Source organism: Phlebotomus papatasi, chromosome 1 (assembly GCF_024763615.1).
Source record: "Phlebotomus papatasi isolate M1 chromosome 1, Ppap_2.1, whole genome shotgun sequence".
Classification (NCBI taxonomy): Eukaryota; Metazoa; Arthropoda; class Insecta; order Diptera; family Psychodidae; genus Phlebotomus; species Phlebotomus papatasi.
This window is the reverse complement of record NC_077222.1, coordinates 48,531,524-48,557,645: the sequence shown is the minus strand read 5'-3', so window position 1 is coordinate 48,557,645 and position 26,122 is coordinate 48,531,524. Positions and strand designations below refer to the sequence as shown.

The following is a 26,122-nucleotide window of genomic DNA, read 5'->3' as shown; positions in this document are numbered from 1 at the left end:
GCTCAAAAATGACGAATTTTTAAATTCTCATATTGAAAATTTATTTTAATTATTTTACTTCCATTTTTTTTTAAGTCAAACCGTTTTGGAAAAAGAAACTACAATGCTCAAACATAATATTTTTCATTAGAGTGAAAATTAACAGTCACTGGTACTATCAGAAAAGTTACTTAAATTTTTCGGCTATTTTTGTCCCTATCGTTCATAGAGACATAAAAGGGACAGATAATCCTAACCGGCTTATGTAGGTGAGATTCTTAACGTGAGCTAACTCGGAGTGCATGCAAATTCGATTTGGAGCTGAAGTTGGGAGACGCCATTCAGTTATCTTGAATCAAATTCGTGAAATTATACAAATTTTGTATTTAAACCAAAATATCAAGGATTTGGATGAACTGACTGAAAAGTGTTATATGGGTGAAATGTAGACCAGAATGTTCTCTATAATTTTGCTGTAGAACTTGAACTCATCGATTACTCAGAAGCCAAGATAAGCGAGGTTTTTTGTTTCTTAACTCGTTTTTTCATCCAGAGTTCCCCAAGTAGTCATTTGTTGAACTTAAACTATATCAAAGAATTGTTGTATTTTGCGGGACTTTCCATTTAAACCCCTATATTAAGTGTCTTGGTGGAGTAGAGGCAGTCAAATTGGCATCTGACTGATTTCAAAGCGTTATTATGGGAAAAATCAATTTTTTCACACTTAAACGGCAAATCGGAGTGATAGCGTAGTCTGAGTGGAAAATGATGTATGGACGAAATGTAGAGACAAATGTGCTTTACAATTATGTTGAAGTAATCATCAAAATCGGTTTAGCGACAGTCGAGATAATTGAGGTTATGTGATATTGAAATTGGTTTTTCGACTGTGGCGCCCCTGGTGTTGGTTTCACGAAGTTCAAATATTCTAGAAAGTTGTAGCATTTGGTGAGATCTTTCGTTTAAGCCCTCACTCATCAAAATCGGTCACATAGAACCGGAGATATGATTTTTTGAATTTCGTGAACTTTGACCCCTCATATCTCCGGTTCTATTGAAACCACAGCGCGCATACGCACCATTTTGGAAACGTCCTAGACTGGACTACAACATACTAAAATTTCATTAACTTGCACAATGCCGTTTTTGAGAAAAGTGACTTTGAATTTCGATGAATTTTGACGCTATCACAGCGCCACCTATGGTGACTTTTTGAACTTCCATCTGAAAGTGCTCATCGAGACGAAACCAAAAAGGTAAAATTTAGGTCGCTATGTTAATTAGAACCGGAGATAGAGGCCGGTCAATGTTCGAACTTTGACCCCTTATAGCTCGGGTCAGGGGTTTTAGATCGACTTAAGGTTTTTTTTTGTTTGATAGGTATAATCAACGGCTACAACATACTAAATTTTCAGCCCGATGCACAATGGAATTTTTGAGTTATTTAACTTTTAAGATTTAAAAATTTTCTTTTTAAAAAAAGCGCCCCTAGCGGTGGTTTTATGAACTTGCGATGTTAGAAGGGGAAGTAGCATTTCACGAGAGCTTTCCAAAAAGCCCTCACTTTTTAAATTCTGATAATTAGAACCGGAGTAATGGCCATTTTAAGAAATTTTTTTTGGACCCTTATAGCTCGGGTCAGGGGGGTCGGGGGACCTTAAGTTTGGTATTGATGGAAAGCTCTAAGGCCCAGCTATAACATACTAAAATTTGAGTCCGCTGAATGCCATAGGGGCGGAGCTATTGAGAAAACAAAAAAAGGGGGGTCTTCAAAATGGCGGATGGAGGGGTGGGGGGTCTATGCACCAAGTTGCAATTTTCACCCGATATATAACCTTTGCCGAAAACCGCAAGTCGATATCTTTTTTAGTTTAGGAGCTATTAAGCTCCAAAAGCGGCCGGCCGGGAACGTAACTTAGCCACATATATATTCGGAATCAAGAAGTGGCGAAACAGATTTTGGCCAAATTTGAGGTCGATCGGACGACATGAAATTTTGTTAGGATTATAGTAGGTGAGATTGTTAAGAATCTCACCTAATATACCAAATCAGACTCTGTTGGATTTTCTAAAGTTAGATGTAAAACCTTGTACTAAGTTTGTTTATTCGTTTCATTTTTATTGTTGATTTTTAGTCAGCGAAAACTGTCTCGTCATTGAAGGGTTAAAGGGGCCTTAAAAAATAACTTATTTAATTATATAAAATTGAATAATTTTTATTAAGACGAATAAAAAAAAATAGAATTGTATAATAGACTTTCACGAACACGTAAAAGAAGCTTTTCATTTAAAAAAAAAAAATGGTAAATCTGCTTTGGGAATTTTCATTCGAAATCCATTTGAAATTTCACGAAGCATTGCTGAAAATTTATTATTTAAAAACTATTACAGAGAAATTCGTGAGGGAATCATTCGATGCATTTTAGCAACAGATATGGCACGTCACAATGAAATCCTGACCCAATTCAAGGATATCAGCCCCATCTTCGATTACTCCAACAAAGCGCACACGAATCTGCTATGTATGGTGCTAATTAAAGTGGCGGACATATCAAATGAGGCGCGTCCGATGGATGTGGCTGAGCCATGGTTAGATCGTTTGCTGCAGGAATTCTTTGCACAGAGTGCTGCTGAGAAAAGTGAGGGTCTCCCGGTGACACCATTCATGGATCCTGACAAAGTCAGCAAGCCCGGAAGTCAGGTGCGCTTCATAGGATTGGTGTTGTTGCCACTGTTTGAAGCTCTGGGCGAAATACTGCCAGAACTCAATGAGTTCATAATTAATCCCGTTCGTGTGGCCCTTGACTACTATAAACGTCTCAATGACGCTCAAAATCGCTCGCGGAAATCCCTTGTGGAAACGGAAAATTCATCAGAAGGTGGATCACCACCACTGCCACGTTCTCAGAGTGGCATGAGCATGAGATCTCGACGGAGTATCCCATCGCAGAAATCCAATTCTCGGACATCTGTTGATGAACCACTCTGCATCGCGGCGGAATTGCACGATCTGCCAGAGGGCAGTGAAAGTGGAGACTCTGAAACAGCCACGGAAGTTGAGGTAAGTTTTTTTTAATAAATATTTTGGATAGGAGAAAGTGGGATAATTTCACGCAGTTTACAATTTTTTTGGAAGTTCCTTTAATTTCTTTTGGTTATTGAATATCTGAAAATGTATAGAATGTCAGTTAATAAATATTGTAAAATCGAAACGTTTTTTAAAGCAAATCATGCGTGAAATTTTCCCATCAATTCCAATAACTTTTACTTTAAATGCACAAAAAACTACAAATATTTAAAAAAAAAACACACATTGAACAACAAAATATTTATTTAATCTTACAATCGCATAAACGTTGGGGTGTGTTGACCATTATTTGCCAATAGATAACTTTCAGCCACTATGACTAAAATGGTAGTAATAAATAATGAAACTCAATATCGAAAAAGCAACATATCTTGAATTGTATTCTATAAAAAACAATTTAATTCGTAGGTAATAAAAATAGTAAAAATACTTTTTGATATTCACTGGTTTGTAAATTGCATAATGTCTAGAAGTCTCCTACTAACAGGCCAATTTCAGGCAGAAATGGGGCAGTTTTTTTAGATATTCTTACGGCGTTATCACACTTGCACATTAAAATTTTAATGTGATTCACATTAATTGTCGCTTGTGAGCGTCCAAATATGTTATTTGTGTCTTTGAGTCACTTAATATTTGGGGTTTTTCTATTTATTGATAAATAAGTGGACTTGCCCTGCAAAAATAAGTTTAAATTTACCTAAAGCATAAATATTTTTCACATTAAAAAATTAAAGAGAAAATCGCATTAATTTTTCGCATTAATGCTATAAATCAATAATTTATATCAAATTTTGCGGGCCAACAACAAATTTTATCAACAAATAGATCAAATTTTGAATATAAAATGATTCAAACACACAAATTACACATTTGGACTCTCACCAGCGACAATTAATGTGAATCATATTAAAATTTTAATGTGCAAGTGTGATAATACAGTTATACTGAAATTGTCCCGACTCTAAAACAATTCGAAATTCAGATCCTAAAGCAAAATTTTCTACTTAAATTTTAAAGATATTTCAGTTCTTTAAGTAAAAGTTCGATAACTGCAAGGATTATAAAGTGAAGACTATGGTTAATTCACCCTGTATGTAGAGAGTAGATTAAACTTTTGAGATAAACATTAGATAAACATTAGATGAAGAAGTTCTATAAAATGGGGATAACAAATACAATATTTTCTATAGAAAATTCTATAGATAGTCAGAACTTAACTAATAATATGCTGAATTTGTGAGCTTTTAATGAAGCAATTACAAATTTATTCTCAAATACAAATCCATCCGGAAATATCATAACGCGAAACTTTTAAGGGAGTTCCAAAAGTTTATCTATCTATTTCAAATACAGTTCCGTATCATGCAATTGCACTTTTAAGCTGTTTAACGGCTCCATTTCATATTGTTTCAAGTAGAATTAGAATATTTTTATTCGAAGTGATATGTGTTCTTGGCATCGAATTCTATATAGCTTGTGTGAATTTCATGATAAACCGATGTCCGAGTAACGAGATGTTCGATGTTTTCTGAAGAAAAAATAGACAGACATCATAAGAACTTACCATTTTCAAATGGTTCTCGTGAAAAATTATTATTTTGCGATAGTCTATATGGAATGGAACCGTCGTCGTATTGTTCTAATTGCATAATTGGCATAAATCACATACAAACAATATTCTGTTAAGTGATCTTCGGAACACTTTCAACATCCACAATTCACTGAAAAAAAAAACAGTCTAATGCTGTCAATACAGAAGGCATTTTAAACAGTATTTTTAGAATATCCTTCATCCCATAATAGGCTCTAAAATAGCAGTGGGAGTATATAATCCTGACAGGATACTGTAAATTGTACGTGGGAATATGCATAAATTTCGACGGAAGTGGCAACTTTAAACTCACCAAAAGTAGAATCTCAGAGTAAAATGTGGCCAGAATAGCTAAAGTGCATATTGCATTTATTAATGAAACATCCTTCGGTCGTCCCTGTGGGGCGGGAGAGAATCCTCCAGAAAAAAATCAATGATTTAACTCCAGGAAAGATATATACTAGTGAAATCTGAGTTGGAAAAATTGATCCAATTTTGTCGTTCCTCTCGATTAGGTCGCTGAGAAGACATCAAAGTTCAAAGTGGATACGGAGAGCAGTGGCCGGAGCAAGTCAACGCAGACGGGCAAGAGACAGGTGAGCAAGGAGAAGAGACCATCGATGTGTGTAGAGATGTATTGCAATCGTATGAGGGGCTCCTATGGCAACATACACACTCATCATCCACACAGGACACCCTTTGGAACGAATAGGGCAGTAAGTCTGGATCAGTACCAGAACAGGCGGATGTCCGATGGACTGCAGGCAGTTACCAGTGATACGGCTGTGTACTACAACCATCATCAACAACAGCAATTGCTGCAGCGTCACAACATCGGACTGGAGAATGAGGCAATTGCTGAACGAGCAGGTGAATTTGGGAATGGACGAAATGGTGGTCAGGGCGAGAAGAGTCGGAGTTTGCCAACGAGAGAGATGCGCCTGGGAAAGATGCCAATGACATCATCGTCTTGTCAGTCAAATAGTGTAGCTTCCGGGGCACGAACGTTCATTTCGCGACTTCGTCAACTCACTGGACGCCTAGGGCTGAGTTTTGATAAGGATCCCAAGCGTCTACCTACAGCCAGTGGAGCAGGATCTACGAGGAGTGCAGCTGGAGTGTCTCCGGCAAAGAATAACAATGCAGGACCGCCCAAAGCTGATGGGTTTTGCTGCAATTTATCTCATAGGAGTGTTTCGCCAAATCTCAAATGTCGTGGAGATGTCTTCCTCGTAAATTCCTCGAGAAATCGCGCATATAGTTTAGATGTGCCCATCAAGCATCGATACAGCAGCAGCAGTTCCAGTCGCAAGAGTTCGGCGTCCAATAAGAATGACGACGATGGAGCCACTGCGGGCGGTCGGCTCCTTGAGGCCAATGTACGTCTCCCGGAAACTCCTGTGGCTTCCACGGGTCCCAGTGATGGTGGCGGTGGGAACCCGGATAACAACAACATTTGACGACGGAGCACGGACGCCACAACGGCGAGTGCACTCTCTGGCAATGGATCCTTCTCCATCAACTGGACATGCATCGGTGATCGACTCAGTGCTCTTGTGTGCAAGTGTTGCGAGAGCAATCTACCACTCAATCCGGAGAGTGTTTAACATCCATCGCCAATGCGATGTGGGTCCCCATTCTTCTGTGTGCTTATGATCAATGATGAATTTAATTAATTTTAGCTAGAACACTGTCACCCCAGCTCCCAGTTCCATCCTCCCCATCAAGCCTCGAGATATGAATTGGGAGGACGCGATTTTATAAGCCTCATCCCCATAGAGGTATATATTTAATGTAAATTTTGGAAATTTTCTCTTTCCGCAACATGTTGTGGATTATTGAATGGTAAGTTTTCCAAGAGGAATGCTCAAAAAGGATTACCCAATTTTGAAGGTATCTCGTTAAATGATAAATTCTTAATTTTTCACTATATATTTCTTTTCTTATAATTTATATATATTCTTTTGTGAATATTCGAAAAGAGAGAGACTCACAGCCAAATGAAATCTTTTCACAATCCATTTTCAAAGAGACTTTTCATAGTTGTAATCCATCTCCTGCACAATTAATATTAAAGTAATTTTGGAATATAGTGCAAAATCTCTCATGAATGGTGCACGTTGGAAAAGCGCAAAAATAAATCGGAATTACTTCCATCAACTTCTACCATTTATGTTCGTACCTGGAAGGATGATAATATAAGTCTCATTGTGCACACTCTCACGGTACTTGAGCGACGAATCATGCGATTTTCATAATAATAATAACGCAATGATAATGAATTCAACTGCTGTTGTGTTCTTCCATAAATATATAAGAATTTTGCTTCAACTTTGTGATATTTATTCAGCATTCAGTAATAACAAAACATACTGTGGATACTTATTTAAAAATATACTCGAAAGACGTTAAAACGAGGTACCTTCTTGGTGGGATTTATCAAGAAGAAAAAAAAATAGTCTTAAAAATTATTATTTTTCTTAATTTTATTGGATTCTTCTGAATTTCAATCATCTTTTCTCGATTGTAGTCTTCCAAAATTTTGGCATAATTCAAACTGTCTTTAGAATTTGTTTTTTTTTTTGGATGCAAATGGTATTTGATGACCTGAGTAAGATCGACCGAAAAATAAATCTTAATTATATCCTTTTTATAAAAAATAATTTAAATTTAAAAGTAGAATTGCTACACGGGCATGACTTCTTATTGACCTGTTTTATACTTCGTCTTATAAACACCACTAAACCTTGACCGTACAAATTTGGAAAAATAAGCCACGCCCATTAAAAACTTACTTAGGCCTTCCCGCAAGGGCAGTTTCGGGACGTTCATTATTATTTTTCCTTATACAGGGATGGGGCTGTCAGTTCCATGCCCCGTGTTATCAAATGCAGTGAAGAGGCTCACAGGATGCAATTCAAACCCCTTTAACGTCAGAAAAATCCCTGGTGACCTAAAGGGGATTCGAATCCGGAACACTTGCATCATAGAACAAGTGCTCTACCACTTGATCGATTGAGGGCTCGAAGTCCGATAAAGGTCCGATTTCGCACGATTTTTGGGTGTAGGGAAACTCCGAACGTTCATGCCTTCGAACAATGTGAATTTTCTTTAATTTTTTCTAAAAGACCTAAACATTTTTATTAAATATTAGTTAGCTTATTATCAATTATTGATAGTTATGTGATAATTATGTGTAATCCTCTTAGGAAAAATATATGAGATTTACATTATTCGAAGGCATGAACGTTCGAAGGGAGAGTCCTTTCCCCTATATCGATTTATTACCGATTAAATTGATTCACAAACCTGAAAACAATTCTAAATTGAATATTGGTTAGGAAATGTGTATGTTGGAATTTTTTTGACATTAGTAACATACACACAAATAAACAGGGATATTCAAGAAAAATAAATCAATTACGATTATTTAACTAATTACAATTAATTATCGATTGGAATTGAAAAAGATGGATAAAAAATTTCAATACCATTTCAAAAATACCAATTTTAGGCAAATCAGTTGAAAAATGAACTCCCAAATGTGATTGAAGTTTACTTTAACCTTCAAAAATTCAAGATGACGAATCTTCCCGGTCATAGGTCTGTAAACTATAGAAAAAAAAAATGGTTTTTGAGGGGATGTAGGGGATCAAGAGAAAAAAGGAAAAAGACCTTCTGCAATAATGTCCACTTCATCGAAAACCGGGTTCTTGGGCGGATAGATCCCCGGTTTGACTCACAGTGTTGGGAGTTCGAGTCCCGCCCGATACTAAAATCTGAATATCCAGAAAAAGACATTTTCACACGTGAGAAAACGTAATAAAAATACATCGCTTCTGGCCAAAAATTCCGGGAACATGGAAGAAGCATCCACACTGCGAAAAGGCGTTCCTGTGTGATTAGTATTTAATATAAATAAAGTATCTCGATACGATCAATAATAATCGAAAACCGGAAGTCGATATCACTTACCGTTTGACCCTCTAGCTCGGGAACATACATAAGGTCAAGTAAAAAAAAATCCAAGAAAAATCAATATATTACCGGTACTTGACCAATCCACTACCGATAAAGACCAATGCAGCCGGGTTGGTAATTTTAAGACCTTTCCAAAAAATTCAAATTTAAGCAAATCGATTAAAAATGATACCCCACCAAAGTGATTGAATTTTGACTTTCAATAGTTCAAAATGAGGATTTTTTCAGTGATAGGTATGTATGGACGAAATATTCGTTTAAGGTACCTCTAAAACATATCCGAAAATCATTTGAATAACCTTGGGCAAATTTTGATATAAACCAAACAACATGGTTTTCTGTTTTCTAAGGGTTAGGGGTGGGGGAAATAATGTTTTATTGGGGTCACCGAAGATCGGGAAATGGTATCTGTTACCGATTAAGCTCCAGAGCGGTGACAAGTTGAAAAAATGCGGATTATACAACAACTCTTTCTTTATGTTCGGGCAGAAAAATAATGTAATTCGTTTATTTTTTTTGAAAATTATCAGCTTTGCACATTTTTTCGATACTATTTCAAGTGATTAAGATTATTTTGATTGTATTGCACTCGCTAATTGGTTGGAGTTTAAAATAATTTAATTATTTCAAGGCTCTCTAGTTAATCAATGGATACGATGGGAATAAAATATTTCAATTCAAGTAACTAAATATTAATTACACGCAGATAAAGTCTAAAGATGTGGCTATATAGACGGAGCATTTGGATATTTTTCTTTGTATAGTCGATATGGTTTACTTAAGGGCTATTAAAGTGTTCCATTAAACAGTGACAATTCAAATACTTTTTTAGAGTAGATTTTGCCCGTTTTCCGATTTGACATTATTACGAATTGTACTTACTCAGAGAGTCAGATACTTGCGCTTTTCAAAAGTAAAGAAAAAACAATAATAAAGACGTTGAATTAAAATTAAGAGATCCATAAATTTCTTTTCACATAGAATCTTTGGTATTGACTTGAGTTGTAAATTATGAAATTTGTGATATTATAAATAAAAAAATACAATATTATTCAGACTTTAATTCTGACACGTATCATCTCATCATTTTAATTGGTTTAAGTTTATATAATAATTCCACTAAAATAACATATTTTATTTGTTAACTGGATATTGTGAACATATATCGATTAGTTGTGAACGGTTCTCTATAATTTCTGTTATTTTTTTTTAATAAAAATCATTTAGTAAATTACACCAAAGATTCTATGTGCGTAAAATCCTTTCATATATAATTTCTAAATGTTGTTTCATTTTCCAAAATATAAACATAGTTGTGCATTTATTATTTTGAAGAATCTAGATTAGAAATAAATTTTTAAATTTAGACTAGATTATAGATATTGAAAGTTTAGAAACTGTGGGAGGAAAGAAAATGCAGAATTATAAACCAAATTTATCAAGGTACATGTAGAAAAAGACTGAAAGAGTTGGTATTATCAATTTAAAAGAAGAAAAAAAAACAACATAAAATCTTTTCTTAATGCAATTTAAAGATGAAAAGAAGAAGAAAATCAGGAAGAAGAAATAAAAGGCGCGGTTTTTGTGTCCATGTCCTAGTTAAATATTTAATCAGCTTCCCGTAAATATTGAAGTAAAAAAATGAAAAAAAAATAATAATTAAAATCCAAACCCCCTCCCTAAGCATCAACATAACATTAAAGAGAGAAAAAAAATAGAAGATAGAAAATATTTGTGTAAAAGAAGAAATCTTATATGTGTAAATAACATAATGTAATAGCACGTTGAAAAGAATATCCTTTTTGAGACCAACTATTGTCTTTTTTCCTCTGGAATCTTCTGTAAAACAAGAATTTATAAAATCGATATTTCCCAGACTATATTTCTGACTGCAGTTTTTCAAATGAAAAATCAATCGTTATTGAAGAAAAATAAAAATATTTAATCTCTGGCCTTCCCACCTAAATATATTGAGACTATTGCAATTGAAATATCTTATGATGAGATCATTAAAAGAAAGTAACATTATATCTTTCATCTAAATGAAGAGAATTGAAAAAGAAAAAAGAAACACTTAAGAAATCTCGTACAAAATGATGAAACACAAAAGTTAATTTAAAATATACAAAGTTGAAATTTCCTATATTTTATCAAAAGATCATTGCTTTACTCTCCAAAACATACAAGAATTTAACATAATCTAAAAAAATGAAAGAATTGAGAAATGAAAAAAGGAACAATTTACAAAAGTATTTTTCTATCCTTTCCTATTGTAAAACTTTTATGGAATCTTTTGTGGAGAAAAGAGGAAATTATATTAATCTAAAAGATGAAAAAAAAGAAAAAAAGTAGTAACTAAAAAATTGTGAAGAAGATATAGATTTAAATATAAAGATGACAGAAAAATTAAGCTGCAGAAAGTCGATAAAACAAATCAATTAAATGTCCGAATGTGTGTCAAATTCCAGATTAGGATCAATTATCCCAATTTAAAAAGAAAAAAAATCGATCACATCATTCTAGTTAGATTATAAAGTTCATGTGCAGATTTAACTACACGGACCAAAATTTCGTCGTCTATTACATAACAATCAATTAAGAAATAAAATACTGATTAAAAGAAAACCTTTAGTGAAAGATGGAAGATGCATGGCATTTTGAAAGAATTATAGGTACTCTCTTTTGAATAGAAAAATTAAGAAAAAAAATATATGGAACATATTGTGTCAATAGAGAGGAAGAATACAGAGGAATACAAAAAATAATAGGATTTTGGATGAGTTATAGAAATGAGATATGAAGTTTACAACCAAAAATTAAAATAATCAGTTTTGTTTTGAAGAATAAAATGAAACAATAAAAAAATAAAAATTTGTATAATTACTGAAAAAGAAATGACTAGGTAATATCATATACAAGAAAACTCACAAATATTGTTCGATGATATTGTAAAAATATTAATTATGATAGAGATAAAAAATAAAAATAAACGATAAAATTCCTGTGTTTTATTGTTTTAAAATTTGAGAAAAATGGGTAAGAATAAAAATGTCTAGTATATCTTGAACGATTTTAGAAATCAATAGTTAAAGGATTTTGTCAAGAAAAGACAGTTTTCATTTTTATAGCATTTTATTACTTTCATATAAATGTTTGTTTCACGTACTTATTCATATCTGAATTATTAAGAGTCGCTCGTACTTGTGAATATTTCGTTAAATTTTAGAAACTAATTAATTTAATAATTTAAATAATCTTTTTCAACTATACGACAAGTAATTATTGTGATCCTCCAATATATTTTAAAAACGGGAAAAAATAAGTGGTCAGTAAAAAGTTGAAAGTGATCAGCAAAAAATTAAATTTGATCAGCAAATAATTCGAAATAATAAAAATTTTCAATTTTGTCAGTAAAAAGTAAAATAATGTCAGTAAAAAGTTAAATTTGGTCAGTAAAATCTTCGAATTGATCAGTAGATGTATTCGACTTGATCAGTAAAAAATTAAAAAGTAATCAGTAAAAAAATAAAAATGGTCAGTAAAAAGAAAATATGGTCAGTAAAAAATTAATAATGAACAGTAAAAATATTCGAGTTGAACAGCAAAAAATTAAAAATGATCATTAGAAATATTCGCATTGATCAGTGAAAAATTAAAAAGTGGTCAGTAAAAAATTAAAATTGAGCAGTAAAAAATTAAAAGTGAACAGTAAAAAATTAAATTTAAACTTTCTATTAAAATAAACTTTCTATTTTTTACTGATCACATTTTATTTTTTACTGCTCATTTTTTATTTTTTACTGACCACTTTTTATTTTCTACGGCTCATTTAATTTTTTGCTCACCATTTTTTATTTTGTATTGCTCTTTTTAAATTTTTGGCTGACCAATTTTTATTTTTCACTGATCACTTTGTATTTTTTACTGACCATTTTTTTATTTTTTACTGCTCATTTTTAGTTCTTTGCTGATCACTTTTTAATTTTTTACTGTCCTTTTAACTTTTTACTACCCTTTTTTTATTTTTTACTGACCATTTTTTTTATTTTTTACTGATCTTTTCGATTTTTTTGCTGACCAAATTTGACTTTTTACTGCTAGTTTATTCAATGCCTTTAAAAACTAAACACTTTCCACCAGTTTTTAAAATTTTTTAAAAAATCAGTTCTTAAAAATTTAGTCATTATGAAGCTATGGACTCATTATGGACTCTACGAAACATTGACACTTATTGTCTCTATATAAGTTTTTTTTTTTAAACTTAATATAAAAATAAATGAAGATTGTTTAGAATCTCTCTGATGAGTAATACTGAACTATATTTTCTTAAAATTTTATTTAAAAATATATTTAAAAAAATCAGCCATTGGATCTGATGTTTGGAGACCTTTTTTATGAGCTTTTTACACAAAAAATACCATTTTGTGAGTTGTAATCAATAAAAAACAAAAATCTTTTGTTCAAGTACGAGCTTAACTCATCTTCTAGCATGAAATATTTAGTTTTTTTTAACTTCCAGATGAATTCACTCTTGTAATCTTACTCACCGCAAATGAGGTTCTTCCAAAAAGTTCTCCGAAAATCAGTTCTCAGCAGCTGAGTTTTTAAAATTTTTAAATGAAAATTTCAGAAAATATAGTTGAAATGTCGTACTTTTATATGCTTAATGGCCTCTACATACTAAGAGAAATTTATGTCCATATTGAAGCAAATTCCAAAAGGTTGTGTAATAAAAACTCTTGGACTAAAATTTCTCTAGATAAAATTAAATATATTTTTTATTGTGTGACAAAAAATGTCAAATAATTATGCTGTGTTTTTTATTCCGTGTAACCAACATAACCCTTTAAAAATTGTGTTTGTTAACATGAAAAATAATTATTAGCTTGTTATGCAAAAGAACGGGCTTTTGTTAAACGATAATATTAAAGCAACACAATGATTCATTATTTCCGTGCCAAATTAAATTTAAACGGTGAAGAAAAGCACTGAATATTGCAAATAATCTCGTATAAAAGCTTTTCCTGATATTCAATACATCACATAACAAAATAATTGGTAACAAAATTTTATTTACATTGTAATTAGAGAAAAACTAAGATTTTGTTGACAAACATTTCAATTCGAAAAAATTACTCAAATGTTTTGAGTCTAAATTTAATATTGGTTACTTTGGTAATTTTTAAAAGCTGTTTTACTTAGGAAAAGTCTATTCGCCAGGTTTTTCTTAAAACAGTGTAGCGAAGGGATTTTTCTTTCTAATATCAGGGCGTAAAAATTACTTCAAAAAATAAATTTTCTATAAAAATATATCAATATTTAATTACATATTACATTGTTTTGATTTACTCTAAAATCATTCTAAATACATTTTAAAATGAATAAAAATATAGACATAGCTTTGGTGCCCTATTTCGGCCACCTTCATTCTCATAGTACCTTGCCCTTCGGGAATTCTTCCAATATCTTTTTCACGTCATCTCGTTTGTCGAAGCTACATTTTTTGTTATTTTTTTGCATTGTATAATCTCTGGAGTACGTAAAATCTAAAAGTTCATGGAAATTCGAAGAACAAAAAAGGTGGCCGAAATTACAAGCTGGTCGGAATTTGGCACACTTACCCTATAAGCGTTCGAAAAATGTAACAATTTCCCGCTTGAAAATGAGCATTTTTGGTGAGCAAAAGGTTCTGTTTTGATCAATAAATTGATTATAAAATTACTTTAAAAAATCATACATGAAATGATTCTGAATTTCGTGATTATCCCTTATTCATGAATATTTCACCATTATTAGTATTGAAAAATTATTACTTAATAGAATTTTAAAATTAATTTTTCACCACTTTCTATTTTTTGATATAGTATTTCTCCTATTGAATTAAAAAGAAAAAAATATAGTAAGGTCTTCTATTTCAATTCTTTCATTCTTTCTTTTTGATATAATTTCACTTAAAAACAAAATTTTTCAAATAAATTAGTTAATTTAAATGTCATAATTCTGAAACACTTAAACGAGAGTTTCTCATTTTAATAATTACATGCATAGAACTGATTTTTCTTTGATTTCTCAGCTTGAATTATTACTCTCTATAATATTATTGTTATTATTTCAGTTATATTCAACAGGTCACCCAAGTACTTTTATAATTTATATCGCAGAATAAAAGTATGTAATACATAAAAGTTTTAAGTATATATTTTTATATACTTTTATATGACTTCTAATTGCACCCTTTAATTTTAGTCATTTCAGTTTACTTTTTCCTGTAAAAAATAATTTAGATTAAATTTAGAGAAATTAATTTTTGAATGCTTTCCCGTAAAATTAAACTGACAGGATTCACAGCATATAAGGTGGTGAATATCAGTTTGCATATGCTTTGACATGAAAATAAACCGGCATTTTGCAGTCAGGGCTTTTAAAATAAAACAAATTGAGATTTTCGAAGATTTTGGGTAGGTAGATTAGTAATTTTGTTACCCAAAATATTTATAATTGTTATTTTTTGATTTGTTATACACTACTAAAGTAACCAATTGCTTTTGGCGGGAAGTGAATAATACAGCAACACGAAAAGGTAAGATGATGAGAAAACGAAAATTTAAAACGATGAAAACCTAATGAAAGTGGTGAATATCTGAATGGAGGGAAACCGCACAATTTTGAATTTTATCACAATTCCTCGAACGTTAGAAACTTTTAGCAAATGTATGGCAAAGACATTTCGAGAAATTACAGATTTTGTCTTTCACTTTTGATCTTTTTAACTTAATTCGTGCTAACAAATACAGCCTTCGTGTATTTCTCCACCTCTCGGCATATTTCTCGGAGCTGTCGCAGGCGGAACGTGACCTTTCAATGCCTCTTCGGGCTCTCCAACAATCAGTTTCTCATCAACTGTCTCAGAAGCAAGTGTGACGTGATACTCTCTATATTTGCACAAGAGCAAAAAAAAGTCTAAAAAATGCTCAAGATATTTGTGACTTCTCTACTGCTGTTGGCAATTACTCTGTATCCACAGGAGGCAGGTAAGCACAATATTTTCGTACAGAATTTTTCATTTGCAAAAAAAGTGTATCGATGCGAATGTCGATTGTGACGCATAAATTGTTCGAATTACTTCAATTAAAAATACAAATCAATGTTGATCCATGACCTATGAATTATATCAGTGGGAATTTGAAAGAGATAATTGATGAAAACATGCGGCAATTTTTGTGACTACTTTTTTTTTTAGATGGACAGGAAAATTTGATGCATCTCTCATATCCGGATGGATATCAGCCAAGACCGCCGACAACATCAACGACAACAACAACGGTAGCTCCTGAAGTTACCACGAAAAAACCCTCCTTCTTCGGCAGAATTGGGAATTTCTTCTCGGGTGGAAAGACTACAACAGAGGCATCAACAACTACTACAACCACTACTACTACTACGACAACCACCACAACTCCAAGGACTACAACATCACTTCCAAGGACAACAGAAAGAACAACACAGAAGAAGGAAGAATTTCCACCATTGCCTCATAGAGGTTCAGTACCCAACCAGCCCACTCCATCAACCCCACCTTCAGCCTGGAGAACACCTCCCTCTACAGCTCCTTCTTCAGTTCAATTCCTCCCCCGACAGACACCACAACCTCCAGTTCCGATCTTCACAACCAAAGTCACTTCAACAACTCCTGTAGCTGAGGGTAGCATTGAATCTGAAGTTTTAACACTGTCAGAGACTCTGTTCACCAAAGACTCCAACAATGCTGCCCGATACGTTACTCCCAATTACGCCAGTAAGACAGTCTCCTACTCAACTCAGGATGATGCTCCCAATCCCTTTCTGCAAATCACCAATGAAGCTTCTCTCAATGCCATCCCTACGGTGGCTAAAATGAAGCTACTTTTCAACAATTACGAACTGGACACCACTGTCAATGAGCACTCCACGGCCATGGAGAAACATGAAGAAAATGACTTCCTGGATGCAGTTCTATCAACAGCGCCAATGAGGGCTGCAATGCTCTTCCTTCAGCGCAAAGACAAAGTCACAGCAGATCCAGCTACTCACAAAGATTTCCTCAAAACCACCTGGTTCAGCATGTATTCACGAGGACAGGGAAGAATTGGAAGTTCGGGATTTGAGCATGTCTTCTTGGCAGAACTCAAGAACAACAGTGTTATTGGGCTTCACAATTGGATCTATATGAACGAAGTGGAAAAGTCTGGGCATCTGGACTATAAGGGATATATCAAGAAGCAAGATTTAGGCACGGTAAGCAAATATGTTTAACTCTTTCCGGACCACAACATATCCAGCGAACGAATTTCAGTAAAACTCACTTTATTGCAACTCTTAGTAGTCAAATATGATACTTTTGTAGAGAAAGAATTTTCTCCGCCTCTGGGAAATTGGAAAACTCATGGGTACTCTCGTCCCCAAAAGAACGAAAAGGAGACAAACTTGGACAAACTTCAATTTTCCAAAAGCCAATAATATCAATTTTGTGAATTATTTTTGCGTGTCAAAGTCAAATGACTCCTTCACAATGTTGATCACTAAAACAAGAAGAATTATTGACCAGTATCTTGTGGGATGTCCAGGAAGTGCTAAAAAAGACACCCAGCGCCTGCTTGTAAACAGATTCCTCATAATATTTTACACATAACACTTTGAAACACATTTCTTTCAACACGATGTTATTGTAGACGCATTTAGCTTTCTCAAAAGCATAAAAGACACTTCCTGGACAATCAGAATTCACCAAAATCAGGAAGAATAGGAAAAACTTCCCTGAAAGCAATCTCCCGCGATGTCAAATGTCAAAATTATCGGCCACATTGGCAAAAATGTCACTCCCGCTTGGAATTTTGTTACAAAGGTTGGTGTCAAAAAGCAAATGGCGGGCATTGGTGGGATAATCTTATATTTGACCTCTAGATTTTTGTGGACGAGAGTTCCCATAAAGTTTGAATAAGTTTTTTGAAAATTTAAGAAAAAAATATTTTTCGAATTTATGCAATCTGTAATTGTTAGTTATCATACTTATTGGCCCCGAGCGGTTTTTCCTTGTTCTCGTCTAGAAATATCAAAAAAGTCACAATTTCTGCAAGGAAGCAGAAAATCGAAAATTCACAATTTTTGACCAAAAATATCTTAGCTCAGGAGTTAATTGGGATCCTGCAAAAAATATCCTAGATTTGAACATCCTTATAGTTTGTGAAGAATCGGAATTTTATCGATTCTAAATAGTCTAAAAAAATTGTTGTTTCCATGGGTACCCAGAGTCCCAAAGGAGACGAAAGAGTTAGAAATCACATTTACGAGCGTAACCAGACAAAACTGGCTACTCTCCCAATTGAATTTGGCGATTCTATCGATTTTATCGCTTCATAACCAGATATATAAGCATAGACAATATCAATCCCATACAACACACCATTTCCTTTTATCCCAGACCCCTTTCCCTCTTCTAAAACAGTGAAGAAGATAATGAAATTGCAGCCAAGAAAAATCTTTGTCATTTTAACTAATGTTTTTTTCAATGTCTTTCAGAGTGGTTCCATTGCCAAAATCCGCTTCAGCTATGACAATATCAACAAGCCGGTGAACAGTTTGTTTGTTGGAACGTCACCTGAGCTCGAGATGGCCCTATATACTGTCTGCTTTGCCATATTCCCGGACTCTGAATGCCTTCTTTCAGGGCATGGGCAGAGATTCAAAATTAAGACCTACACTTTCAGATACAGAGGAAAGAATGTAATTGGTAGTGCTTATCCTGAGATTATTTAGCACAATGAGAGGCTTTTGAAATCCTGATAGATTTTCTTGAAACAAATTATCTTCGAAAGCTATAGAAAATACATAAATTTTATAATTTTTGTACGACAAAAAACTATTACCACGAAATAAAATATAATATTAGGAATATTTTGAACGAAAAATTGTTGCTAAACATAAATGTTGAGATTAAGAGATTAATATAGCAGAAATATAAGACATATTGTTGCATTTTTACTTAAATGTATTTTTTATTGATCTGGTTTTTAAAAGATATTCACCATTTCCCGCTCAAATAATTTGCTCAAATTATGTTGAAATCAAGTTGCTCAGTGGAGACGCCGGGTGTCCGTTATTTGGGTGTATTTTCAAAAAAAATCCACCCAAAATGTTACTTCGGATTTTCTCGGCCAACTCTGTAACGCCAACTTCAGGGTGCCGTCATTTTGTTTTTCAGTACTTCTCCGGGCCTCATCCGCGATGATAGTGTGGGAAAAAGTGTTTTACACCAATTTCGGCAAGCTTCTTATCAAAATTTCGGTGAAAAGTGACTCAAGTGTGCTAATTATTTAATGTGGTGTGCTATTTAGCAGCTTCCACGAGCTTTTTCCCACAAAAACTTGCAGTGAAAAGTACTGTGAAAGGGTGTTTCTGTGGTGAATGGGATGGTTACTGAGTTTTGTGATGAAGGATTACGTGCAAAAGGGATAAATTGACGCCCAAAATCTAGCTCAATTGATGTCTGCTGGATTTCTGGCCAGTGGTTGTTGGTGATACTAGCAGGAAATTGTGTGTGAATCTCTGGTGTTGAGAAGGGGTGCAAAAAGGAGGCCCACCCTTCGTAAAGGGGCCATTGAGCATCGTTTTTTTCTGTGTGTGGTTGGAGTGAGAGAGAAACAGGAAGTTTTTGTGTGCTTCGCCGCGGAAAAAAGAGGCTGTAAATGGTGTAGCAGCTTCTGCCCTTGTCACCGTGTCCGTGAGTCGCCAGAAAAAAATTGTGAGCCCGTGACGCAATGGAGCCCCCATCGATGATTGTGCGACTACTCCACTCGGTGCCCCGCTTCAACATCACCCTGCACAGAGTCAGCAATGCATTCAATCCCAACAGCGATTCATACATTGAGGTAATACACCCCGCTAGTTCTCTATATCTGCCCCAAACCCCCTGGGGTTGTGCGCAAAGAGGGTGTGCTTCACCCCCGCATCGCACAATCGCCAATTTTCCCAGAAATTCAGGCACTAAAGCTCAGACAATACAAGCCCATCCCAGTTATCAATAGTTGTAGCAGGACTAATGTACGATTTCAGAGATTAGCATTACCATTCGCTACAGATTCCTACAACAATTTTCTAAATTTTTAATAATCCATCCCTATTACTAATTCCTTTGAAAACCTTGACTCGCTTTTTGAAATAATACCCAGTCTCTGAGCTTCAGAGAATCTGCTGGTCCAAGTGGTGCAGCTGAGGAGAAATGTGCATTGGATCGAGTGAATCAAAAGAAAAAAAAGAGAAATGCCTTTAGCGACAAATCCCATAATTAATTTAATATACTACATGTTCAAGAGATAGCGTAATCGTTGGAATGTTATGTAAATTGATCTTGTATTATAATACGGATTTCCATCCTTTTGTCTTGACATGCCCACCTCCCCACCAGTCGTTTCTAGTCACCTGCTTGGCAACTTCATTAAATTTTATATTCCCACATTGATATATTGCTTGATATTGAGAAATACCTCTGGATATATAAAGCTTCAGATACAATGCCCTCCAATGGAATTAGCTCTAAATACTTAGGGAAGTTCTTTGGACACTTTGTTGTCTTCCAAAATGATCCCAATTTTATCAAAAGTAGACCACAAATGTTTCAGATGGCGCAAAAAAAGACCCAGAAGTGCTTGTCCTTGAGGAACAAGTCTTCAGGGTGTTTATCTATTCGATGTGCGTCTGTCTTTCAGGTTTATCGTTAAAATGCGTTTTAAAGAAAAAAAGGCCAGATATTATGTAACCGATGATTGTAGCAGAAGACAGCTTTAAACAAGAAAGTTTTGTAATAAATTGCACACTAGGGGAGTGCAGGGATGTTTAAGACATCCATAATCTCGCATTATTGCACTTTTTGAAAAAGTTCAAAAAAGCTTACTTGACAAATTTGAAAGGAGTTATTAAAAAAGACACATTTGATATTCAAAATAAAAAAAGTGAAATGGTTAAAAGTTTATTTTTTTCGATTTTGGAAATAAAATTTGTCTTATTTAATATATTTGAAAGCTCAAAAAGCTTCACTTGGCCAAATCCTGCTAACTCTTAAAATTCTTGAAATTATATATCTGGGCTTTCAAGGTTCGTACACACTCTGGCTTTGAACACTTCATATTTTTTTTCATATTCATTTAATGTAATCTATCGTAATATATCTTAATAGCTAGTTTAAGATTAATTAAAGGAGAATGGGACTAATATGAAAAATTCGAGTGTGATCGAATTCTGATTCTAAACGCCTCCCTCTAGGTACTGAAAATTAGATTGTCTAGAATTGTTCTAGGAATCTCTCTTATCACTTCATAAATTATTTCAGTTAAATTTTAGGTCTGTTTGAAAATATATTAGCAACCACTTAGGAGATAGATTTGCAAAAACAGTGCAATGTTTTGATATTTTTATTTTAGAAATCCGGTTAATTTTCAGTACCTAGAGGGAGGCGTTTGGAATCAGAATTCGATCACACTCGAATTTTTTGGGGCCCAGTCAAAATCCCGAAAGCCAAAATCCCGAATGATCCAAAATCCCGAAAGCAAAAATACCGAATTCTTAAAAGTGCCATAGCTACTCCTACGATTGCACACGCGTTTTCTGGAGGCAAAGGGAAATCTTCTGTGTTTTGGAAAGTTATTCTAAACATTTTCTTCCATATAATTTCATCCCTTCCAGGATTTTGAACATTCGGGATTTTGGCTTTCGGGATTTTGGCCTTTTCGGGAATTTGGTGTTCGGGATTTTGGCTTTCGGGATTTTGGCTGCCACCGAATCTAATATATTATAATAAGCGCTATTATATCTTAACATTACTGAAATTCTCTATAATATTTCTCGCTGTTTAGATTAAGGTCCTTTCCGATCAAGATTATATCTTGAACTTGAAGTTCGCGCTAGGTAAGATTAAAATATTAAAATAGAGATGATCTTACATAAAATTTTCATAACAGCCATAATATCGCCAAATACAATCTTTAAGGCCTTTACACACTTGAAGCAATTTCTTTAAAAAAAAAAGCCTTTTTAAAGAAAATTTCCCCTATCCTTGTAGGCAGAAATGACAGATTTTTTTTAAAAAGACAATTTTTGACGAAAATTGCTTCTAGCGTGTAGACACCATTATAGACGTTGTGACAAAATGCACCAAGTAAAAATTTAGATTTTGACTTCAAATTACATTTGAAATTAAATTAAAAATTGTCATTCAAAATCTTTGAAAATAACTTTTAGAATTAACAACGTTCGAAAATCAAAATACAGTGCTCGCTCTCTGATCCGGATCGGCGTAATCCAGACGAGTTATCGACGGTTACATTTAAAATAATTTTGAGGTCATATGTATCTTCACCAATGAAAATGAATTATCCTGTGATATTTTTGTTTAATAAATGAAGTATAATAGCATAGAATTCTCTAATTAATGTCTTTATAATCTTCTTTAAAACTTTTATTCTAATTCTACAAAAAAGAAACTTGTATTATATTTTCGAGACGTTAAACAAATTCAAAAAATCCATCCGGATTACAAAGTGAACATCTGTCATATTGTCTCCCAATCATCTGGATTACAAAACGGGCACTGTATCATGATTTGTCAATTGCAATTTACAGGCCTTAAATTTATCGTTGGAAAAAATAGGAGGATGAAAAAGGTCACATCTAAGGAATATAAGAAAATTGGAACGAAAATATTTTTTACAAGTCGAATTGGTGAAAGATTTTACAAAACATTGATTACCATTTTTTCAAATAGTTATTTAGAAAATCCAAGTACATAGGACTCTCGCTTATCCGTGCAAGTGGGACCAAAATGTCACTTTTTGAATTCCTGTTTGCGTATCTTTGTGGAGTTAGGGGTCAATTCCCAATAACATGTGTTATGTGTTATCGTGTGTTATCTCGAGATAACACATAAGCCGTACTCACTATGGCGTTGTTATCTCGTAATCTCCGTAATCTGTTATATTGTTATAATTTTTCATTTATAAAATACATTACGAGAACATAACGAAATAACGAGATAACGATATTACAAGATAACAGCGCCATAGTGAGTACGGCTATAAATTGGTATTCCCGATAACACATGTTATAATCAAAATGGCGGATGTGTTAAAAATGTCTCCAAACATGTGTTATGGAATATTGGTATTCTCCATACACACATAACACATCATTTTGTTCTACGGCTTGTGTTATCTGTAACACAACCTCTCGAGGAGCATTTATGATTGTGTTAAAAAGTGATTCAAGGAAAAAACTGTTGAAATAATGCAAATAAGGACTATTATGACTCACGATTATTGATGAATATGTTTTTTTTTAATACTTAATAATAAGTCACATTTTTTACCCAAAACATTTCCACTTTCCAACCCCAGGCAACTATTTTTTAATATATCGTTCCATTCCATTTCATTTTTAAAATGATTACTATTTTTTGACTTTAAAATTATTGTTAATATTTGTTTTTTTTTTATTTTCAAAAATATATCATATTATTGTGACATGTGCAGATTTATTATTGATTAAAGATTTTTTTCTATATTTTATTGTTTGAAAATGTTTGCCAATATTCATTCAAATTCTAGATTATTTTATTTAATACAAAATTTGAATGTGTTTCAGAATTTCATACTATTATCACTGCATGCCATTTCCCAACATCAGCTGCAATCTCATCTACAATAAGCTGATCAAGTCTTATCTGTCCATTTTTCTCTTACACTCCAATACTGCTTTTCTGTTGTCTATGTATATTTTTTTCTTGTGAATTTTCAAATAATTGGGCAACTAAATGTCACACCAATTCATGCCCAGTACAACACAAAACATTTTGAGACAAATAATAATGTATCTCGCACCTAAACAAATCTCTTTTAATAAAAATTACCATATTTTGAAAAAAATAATTACAAAAATAATTTCCAAATGGGGTTGTCAGAGGCCAAAACGTACAATGGATGGCGCTAATCGCGGGAAATGCTTTACATTAGATGGCGCAGTCATCAAGTCTCCATGTGTTATCATAACACACCATAAAATTCTCCAAAATCATTTATTGGGAATTGCTCGGATGTGTTATGAGCTTAACATGTGTTAAGTGTTATAATAACACATGTTACCATAACACATAACACATTTTATTGGGAATTGACCCCTTAGTCTTGATCTGATGGAATCGACATTCTCGTTGGATTTTCATACATTCCAAAAAGTCACAGTGAGAAAGAATCACACTTGCTTCAACAAAAACTCCCAAAACGTGAACTGTAAAGGAAATTTTTAAAATTTAACTCTTGCCCAGAGTATTTTGTATTAATCGGACGAAGAGTATACGGATAAGCAAGAGTCTATTCTACAATCTTAAAGTTATTAGGAAATATAGATATTTTAGTCAATTTTGAAACCATTGGTTTCAAACTTAAATTTTCCTACAATAATTTCATACAATTGATACTAAAAATACCATTTTTTTCCTCAAATAATTGGGATAAAAGAGAAAATAATAAAAGATTTATATTTAATTATTTCCAATAATTTAAAATTTAATTCCATAATTGCGTAACTGCAAATTCTTTTAAACTGGACCATTTTATCGCTTAATTAGTATTTCATGTTCAACTATTGTGAAAGTTTTATTTGTTTTGATTATTTTTCACTATATTGCTTTAGTCAATGCAACAATAAAACGGACATTGGGGTGATTGTCAGACAATACAGGAAGATATAGATGACATTAATGAAATAATAAGGTTCTTCTCCAATCTTCCTCCTTACATCTTTCCCATCCGGAACTCATCTCTATCTTTATTTAGAAATCATTACCGTTCGTTCAACTTCCTAGTATGCTGTCTATATGTATATAAGAATAAAAAAAAAAGTGGATGAGAAAAGACGCAATATATGTACATCATAAGGGTTGGGGAGAGGGTTAACGAGAAAACTGGATAAGTTATTCGGTGAAAATAATCTCTTGATTCCTTACCCTCTTGTTAATATTTTTTAGAAGGAGGAGAAAAAATCGTTGCGCTTAATTTTATTCTTCCCTATTTGATTTTGCCAATAGATTTTGTGGCTCCACACCCATTATACGGGTTTAGTTGGGTCTGATTGAAAGGGGAAAAGGGTGAAGGGGTCATGATATGTCTAAATGTAATTTCCTTCAACAGCCCCTCGTGTTTGGTACATCAACAAATATTGCGCTTGATTTAAGAGAGCTGATAATATGGAGCAATGTACATGACACAAATATACTTTATTATTATATAAATATTTCCGATGATTTGTGCTTTTTATTGCATAATTTTTGCATGCTCAGTCATTTGAATATTTAGAGGTTGATTAGTGTCTGAGGGGCAAGTCATGAAAATCCTCTTACGAATTTACGTAATATTTTCGTTCTTGTATGTATTCTTTGAAAACATACTTCCTTAATCTACACTTTGGAAAGTTTTCCCCCTAACACACTCATGCTCTTTCGCTGGAAGGGGGGGAGGGGGTGGAACGGTATGAGAGAAAAGTACCTCCGAACGTAAGTGTATAAAAAATATGATACCCACCCTCGAAATTTCTCCCCTCAATTTCACACATCCAATTTTCTAAAAGTTTTTGCGCCTTACCGAGAGATAGACCAGGAAGATATTAAAAGAACAAAAGTTTATTTAAAAAAAATCCAATGTCTGTTTCATTGAACTTTGATTCCATCTTCATCGTAATTTCGGTCAATTGATTTTCAAATTCTATTTTGTTCAAAATTTTCTAAATAAAAAATATCTTTAAAATTGTTACTAAATTATTTCGATTTTAATTTCCGGTCAAGGAAATTATTTTGCCTTAAATTTTATCATATTTTTTATGCTCACCTTGGTAAGTGTTCTCAGAAATTCTTTAAAATAAATTATTAATCTTTTAAGAGCTTATATAAAATGTTTTCTTAAGTTTTGACTTGTTCCATAGAAGAGTCAAGCTGTACTTTACAATACAACAAATTTTAGAATATAATGCAAAGATTTCTAAAAGAAAGTATTATCTATGTCTTAATATATAGATAAATTGCTAGATTTCACAGCGACAATCTACAGTGTGAATAATGGGATTAAAACTTATATTAGATCACAATTCTCCAGAGAGAAATATTCTCAAAGAATTAAGAAGAAAGTCATAATGTAAGATTTTTCTAATTCTCAATCTTAGCTTCTATTAAGCTAAATTATTCTGGATTATTTTTTCTGGCTTTTTTTAATTTATAAAATTTACTACATAATTTTAAAAATTTCATACTTGATAATTTTCCTTTTGACACTCTTAATCCATTTTCGCAAAACATTTCCGGAAATGAGACTTTACTCATCGTTATAAATAGCAAAGGATTATGCTGCAGGTTAAGGATAATAGGTTGATAATAATAATGACAAAGTGTAGTAAATAGCTTTTGAATATTC

The 26,122-nt window shown here is 33.1% G+C and overlaps 3 protein-coding genes across 10 annotated transcripts in view; all 3 read left to right on the top strand.

Annotated features, from left to right (window-relative positions):
• LOC129804746 (high affinity cGMP-specific 3',5'-cyclic phosphodiesterase 9A) overlaps positions 1-11,637 on the top strand; it is a 145,365-nt gene extending 133,728 nt beyond the window's left edge. For 7 of the 8 annotated variants that reach the window (XM_055852363.1, XM_055852328.1, XM_055852355.1 and 4 more), the window contains 2 exons: positions 2,371-3,040; positions 5,174-11,637. In XM_055852363.1, the coding sequence (XP_055708338.1) occupies positions 2,371-3,040; positions 5,174-6,118 (1,615 nt within the window). In that variant the 3' untranslated portion in view covers positions 6,119-11,637. The remainder of the gene's footprint in view (positions 1-2,370; positions 3,041-5,173) is intronic. The other variant, XR_008752019.1, reaches the window with a different exon arrangement.
• A 3,452-nt stretch (positions 11,638-15,089) lies between these two features.
• On the top strand, positions 15,090-18,663 carry LOC129805279 (endoribonuclease CG2145-like). Its single transcript, XM_055853086.1, has 4 exons — positions 15,090-15,219; positions 15,434-15,670; positions 15,880-16,913; positions 18,195-18,663. Exons 2-4 carry the CDS (start codon positions 15,607-15,609, stop codon positions 18,429-18,431), a joined length of 1,335 nt encoding a protein of 444 aa, XP_055709061.1. The 5' UTR covers positions 15,090-15,219; positions 15,434-15,606; the 3' UTR covers positions 18,432-18,663.
• A 189-nt stretch (positions 18,664-18,852) lies between these two features.
• Positions 18,853-26,122, top strand: part of LOC129804980 (protein tweety-2) — a 58,106-nt gene continuing 50,836 nt past the window's right edge. Inside the window, exon 1 of the mRNA XM_055852782.1 lies at positions 18,853-19,543. Coding sequence (XP_055708757.1) covers positions 19,433-19,543 — 111 coding nt within the window. The 5' untranslated portion in view covers positions 18,853-19,432. The remainder of the gene's footprint in view (positions 19,544-26,122) is intronic.

Coding starts and splice junctions, on each gene's coding strand:
- LOC129805279 (XM_055853086.1), top strand. CDS start 15,607: ATGCTCAAGATATTTGTGACTTCTCTACTGCTGTTGGCAATTACTCTG. Junction 15,671..15,879: donor TCTGTATCCACAGGAGGCAG/GTAAGCACAATA, acceptor TTTTTTTTTTAG/ATGGACAGGAAAATTTGATG. Junction 16,914..18,194: donor AGAAGCAAGATTTAGGCACG/GTAAGCAAATAT, acceptor AATGTCTTTCAG/AGTGGTTCCATTGCCAAAAT.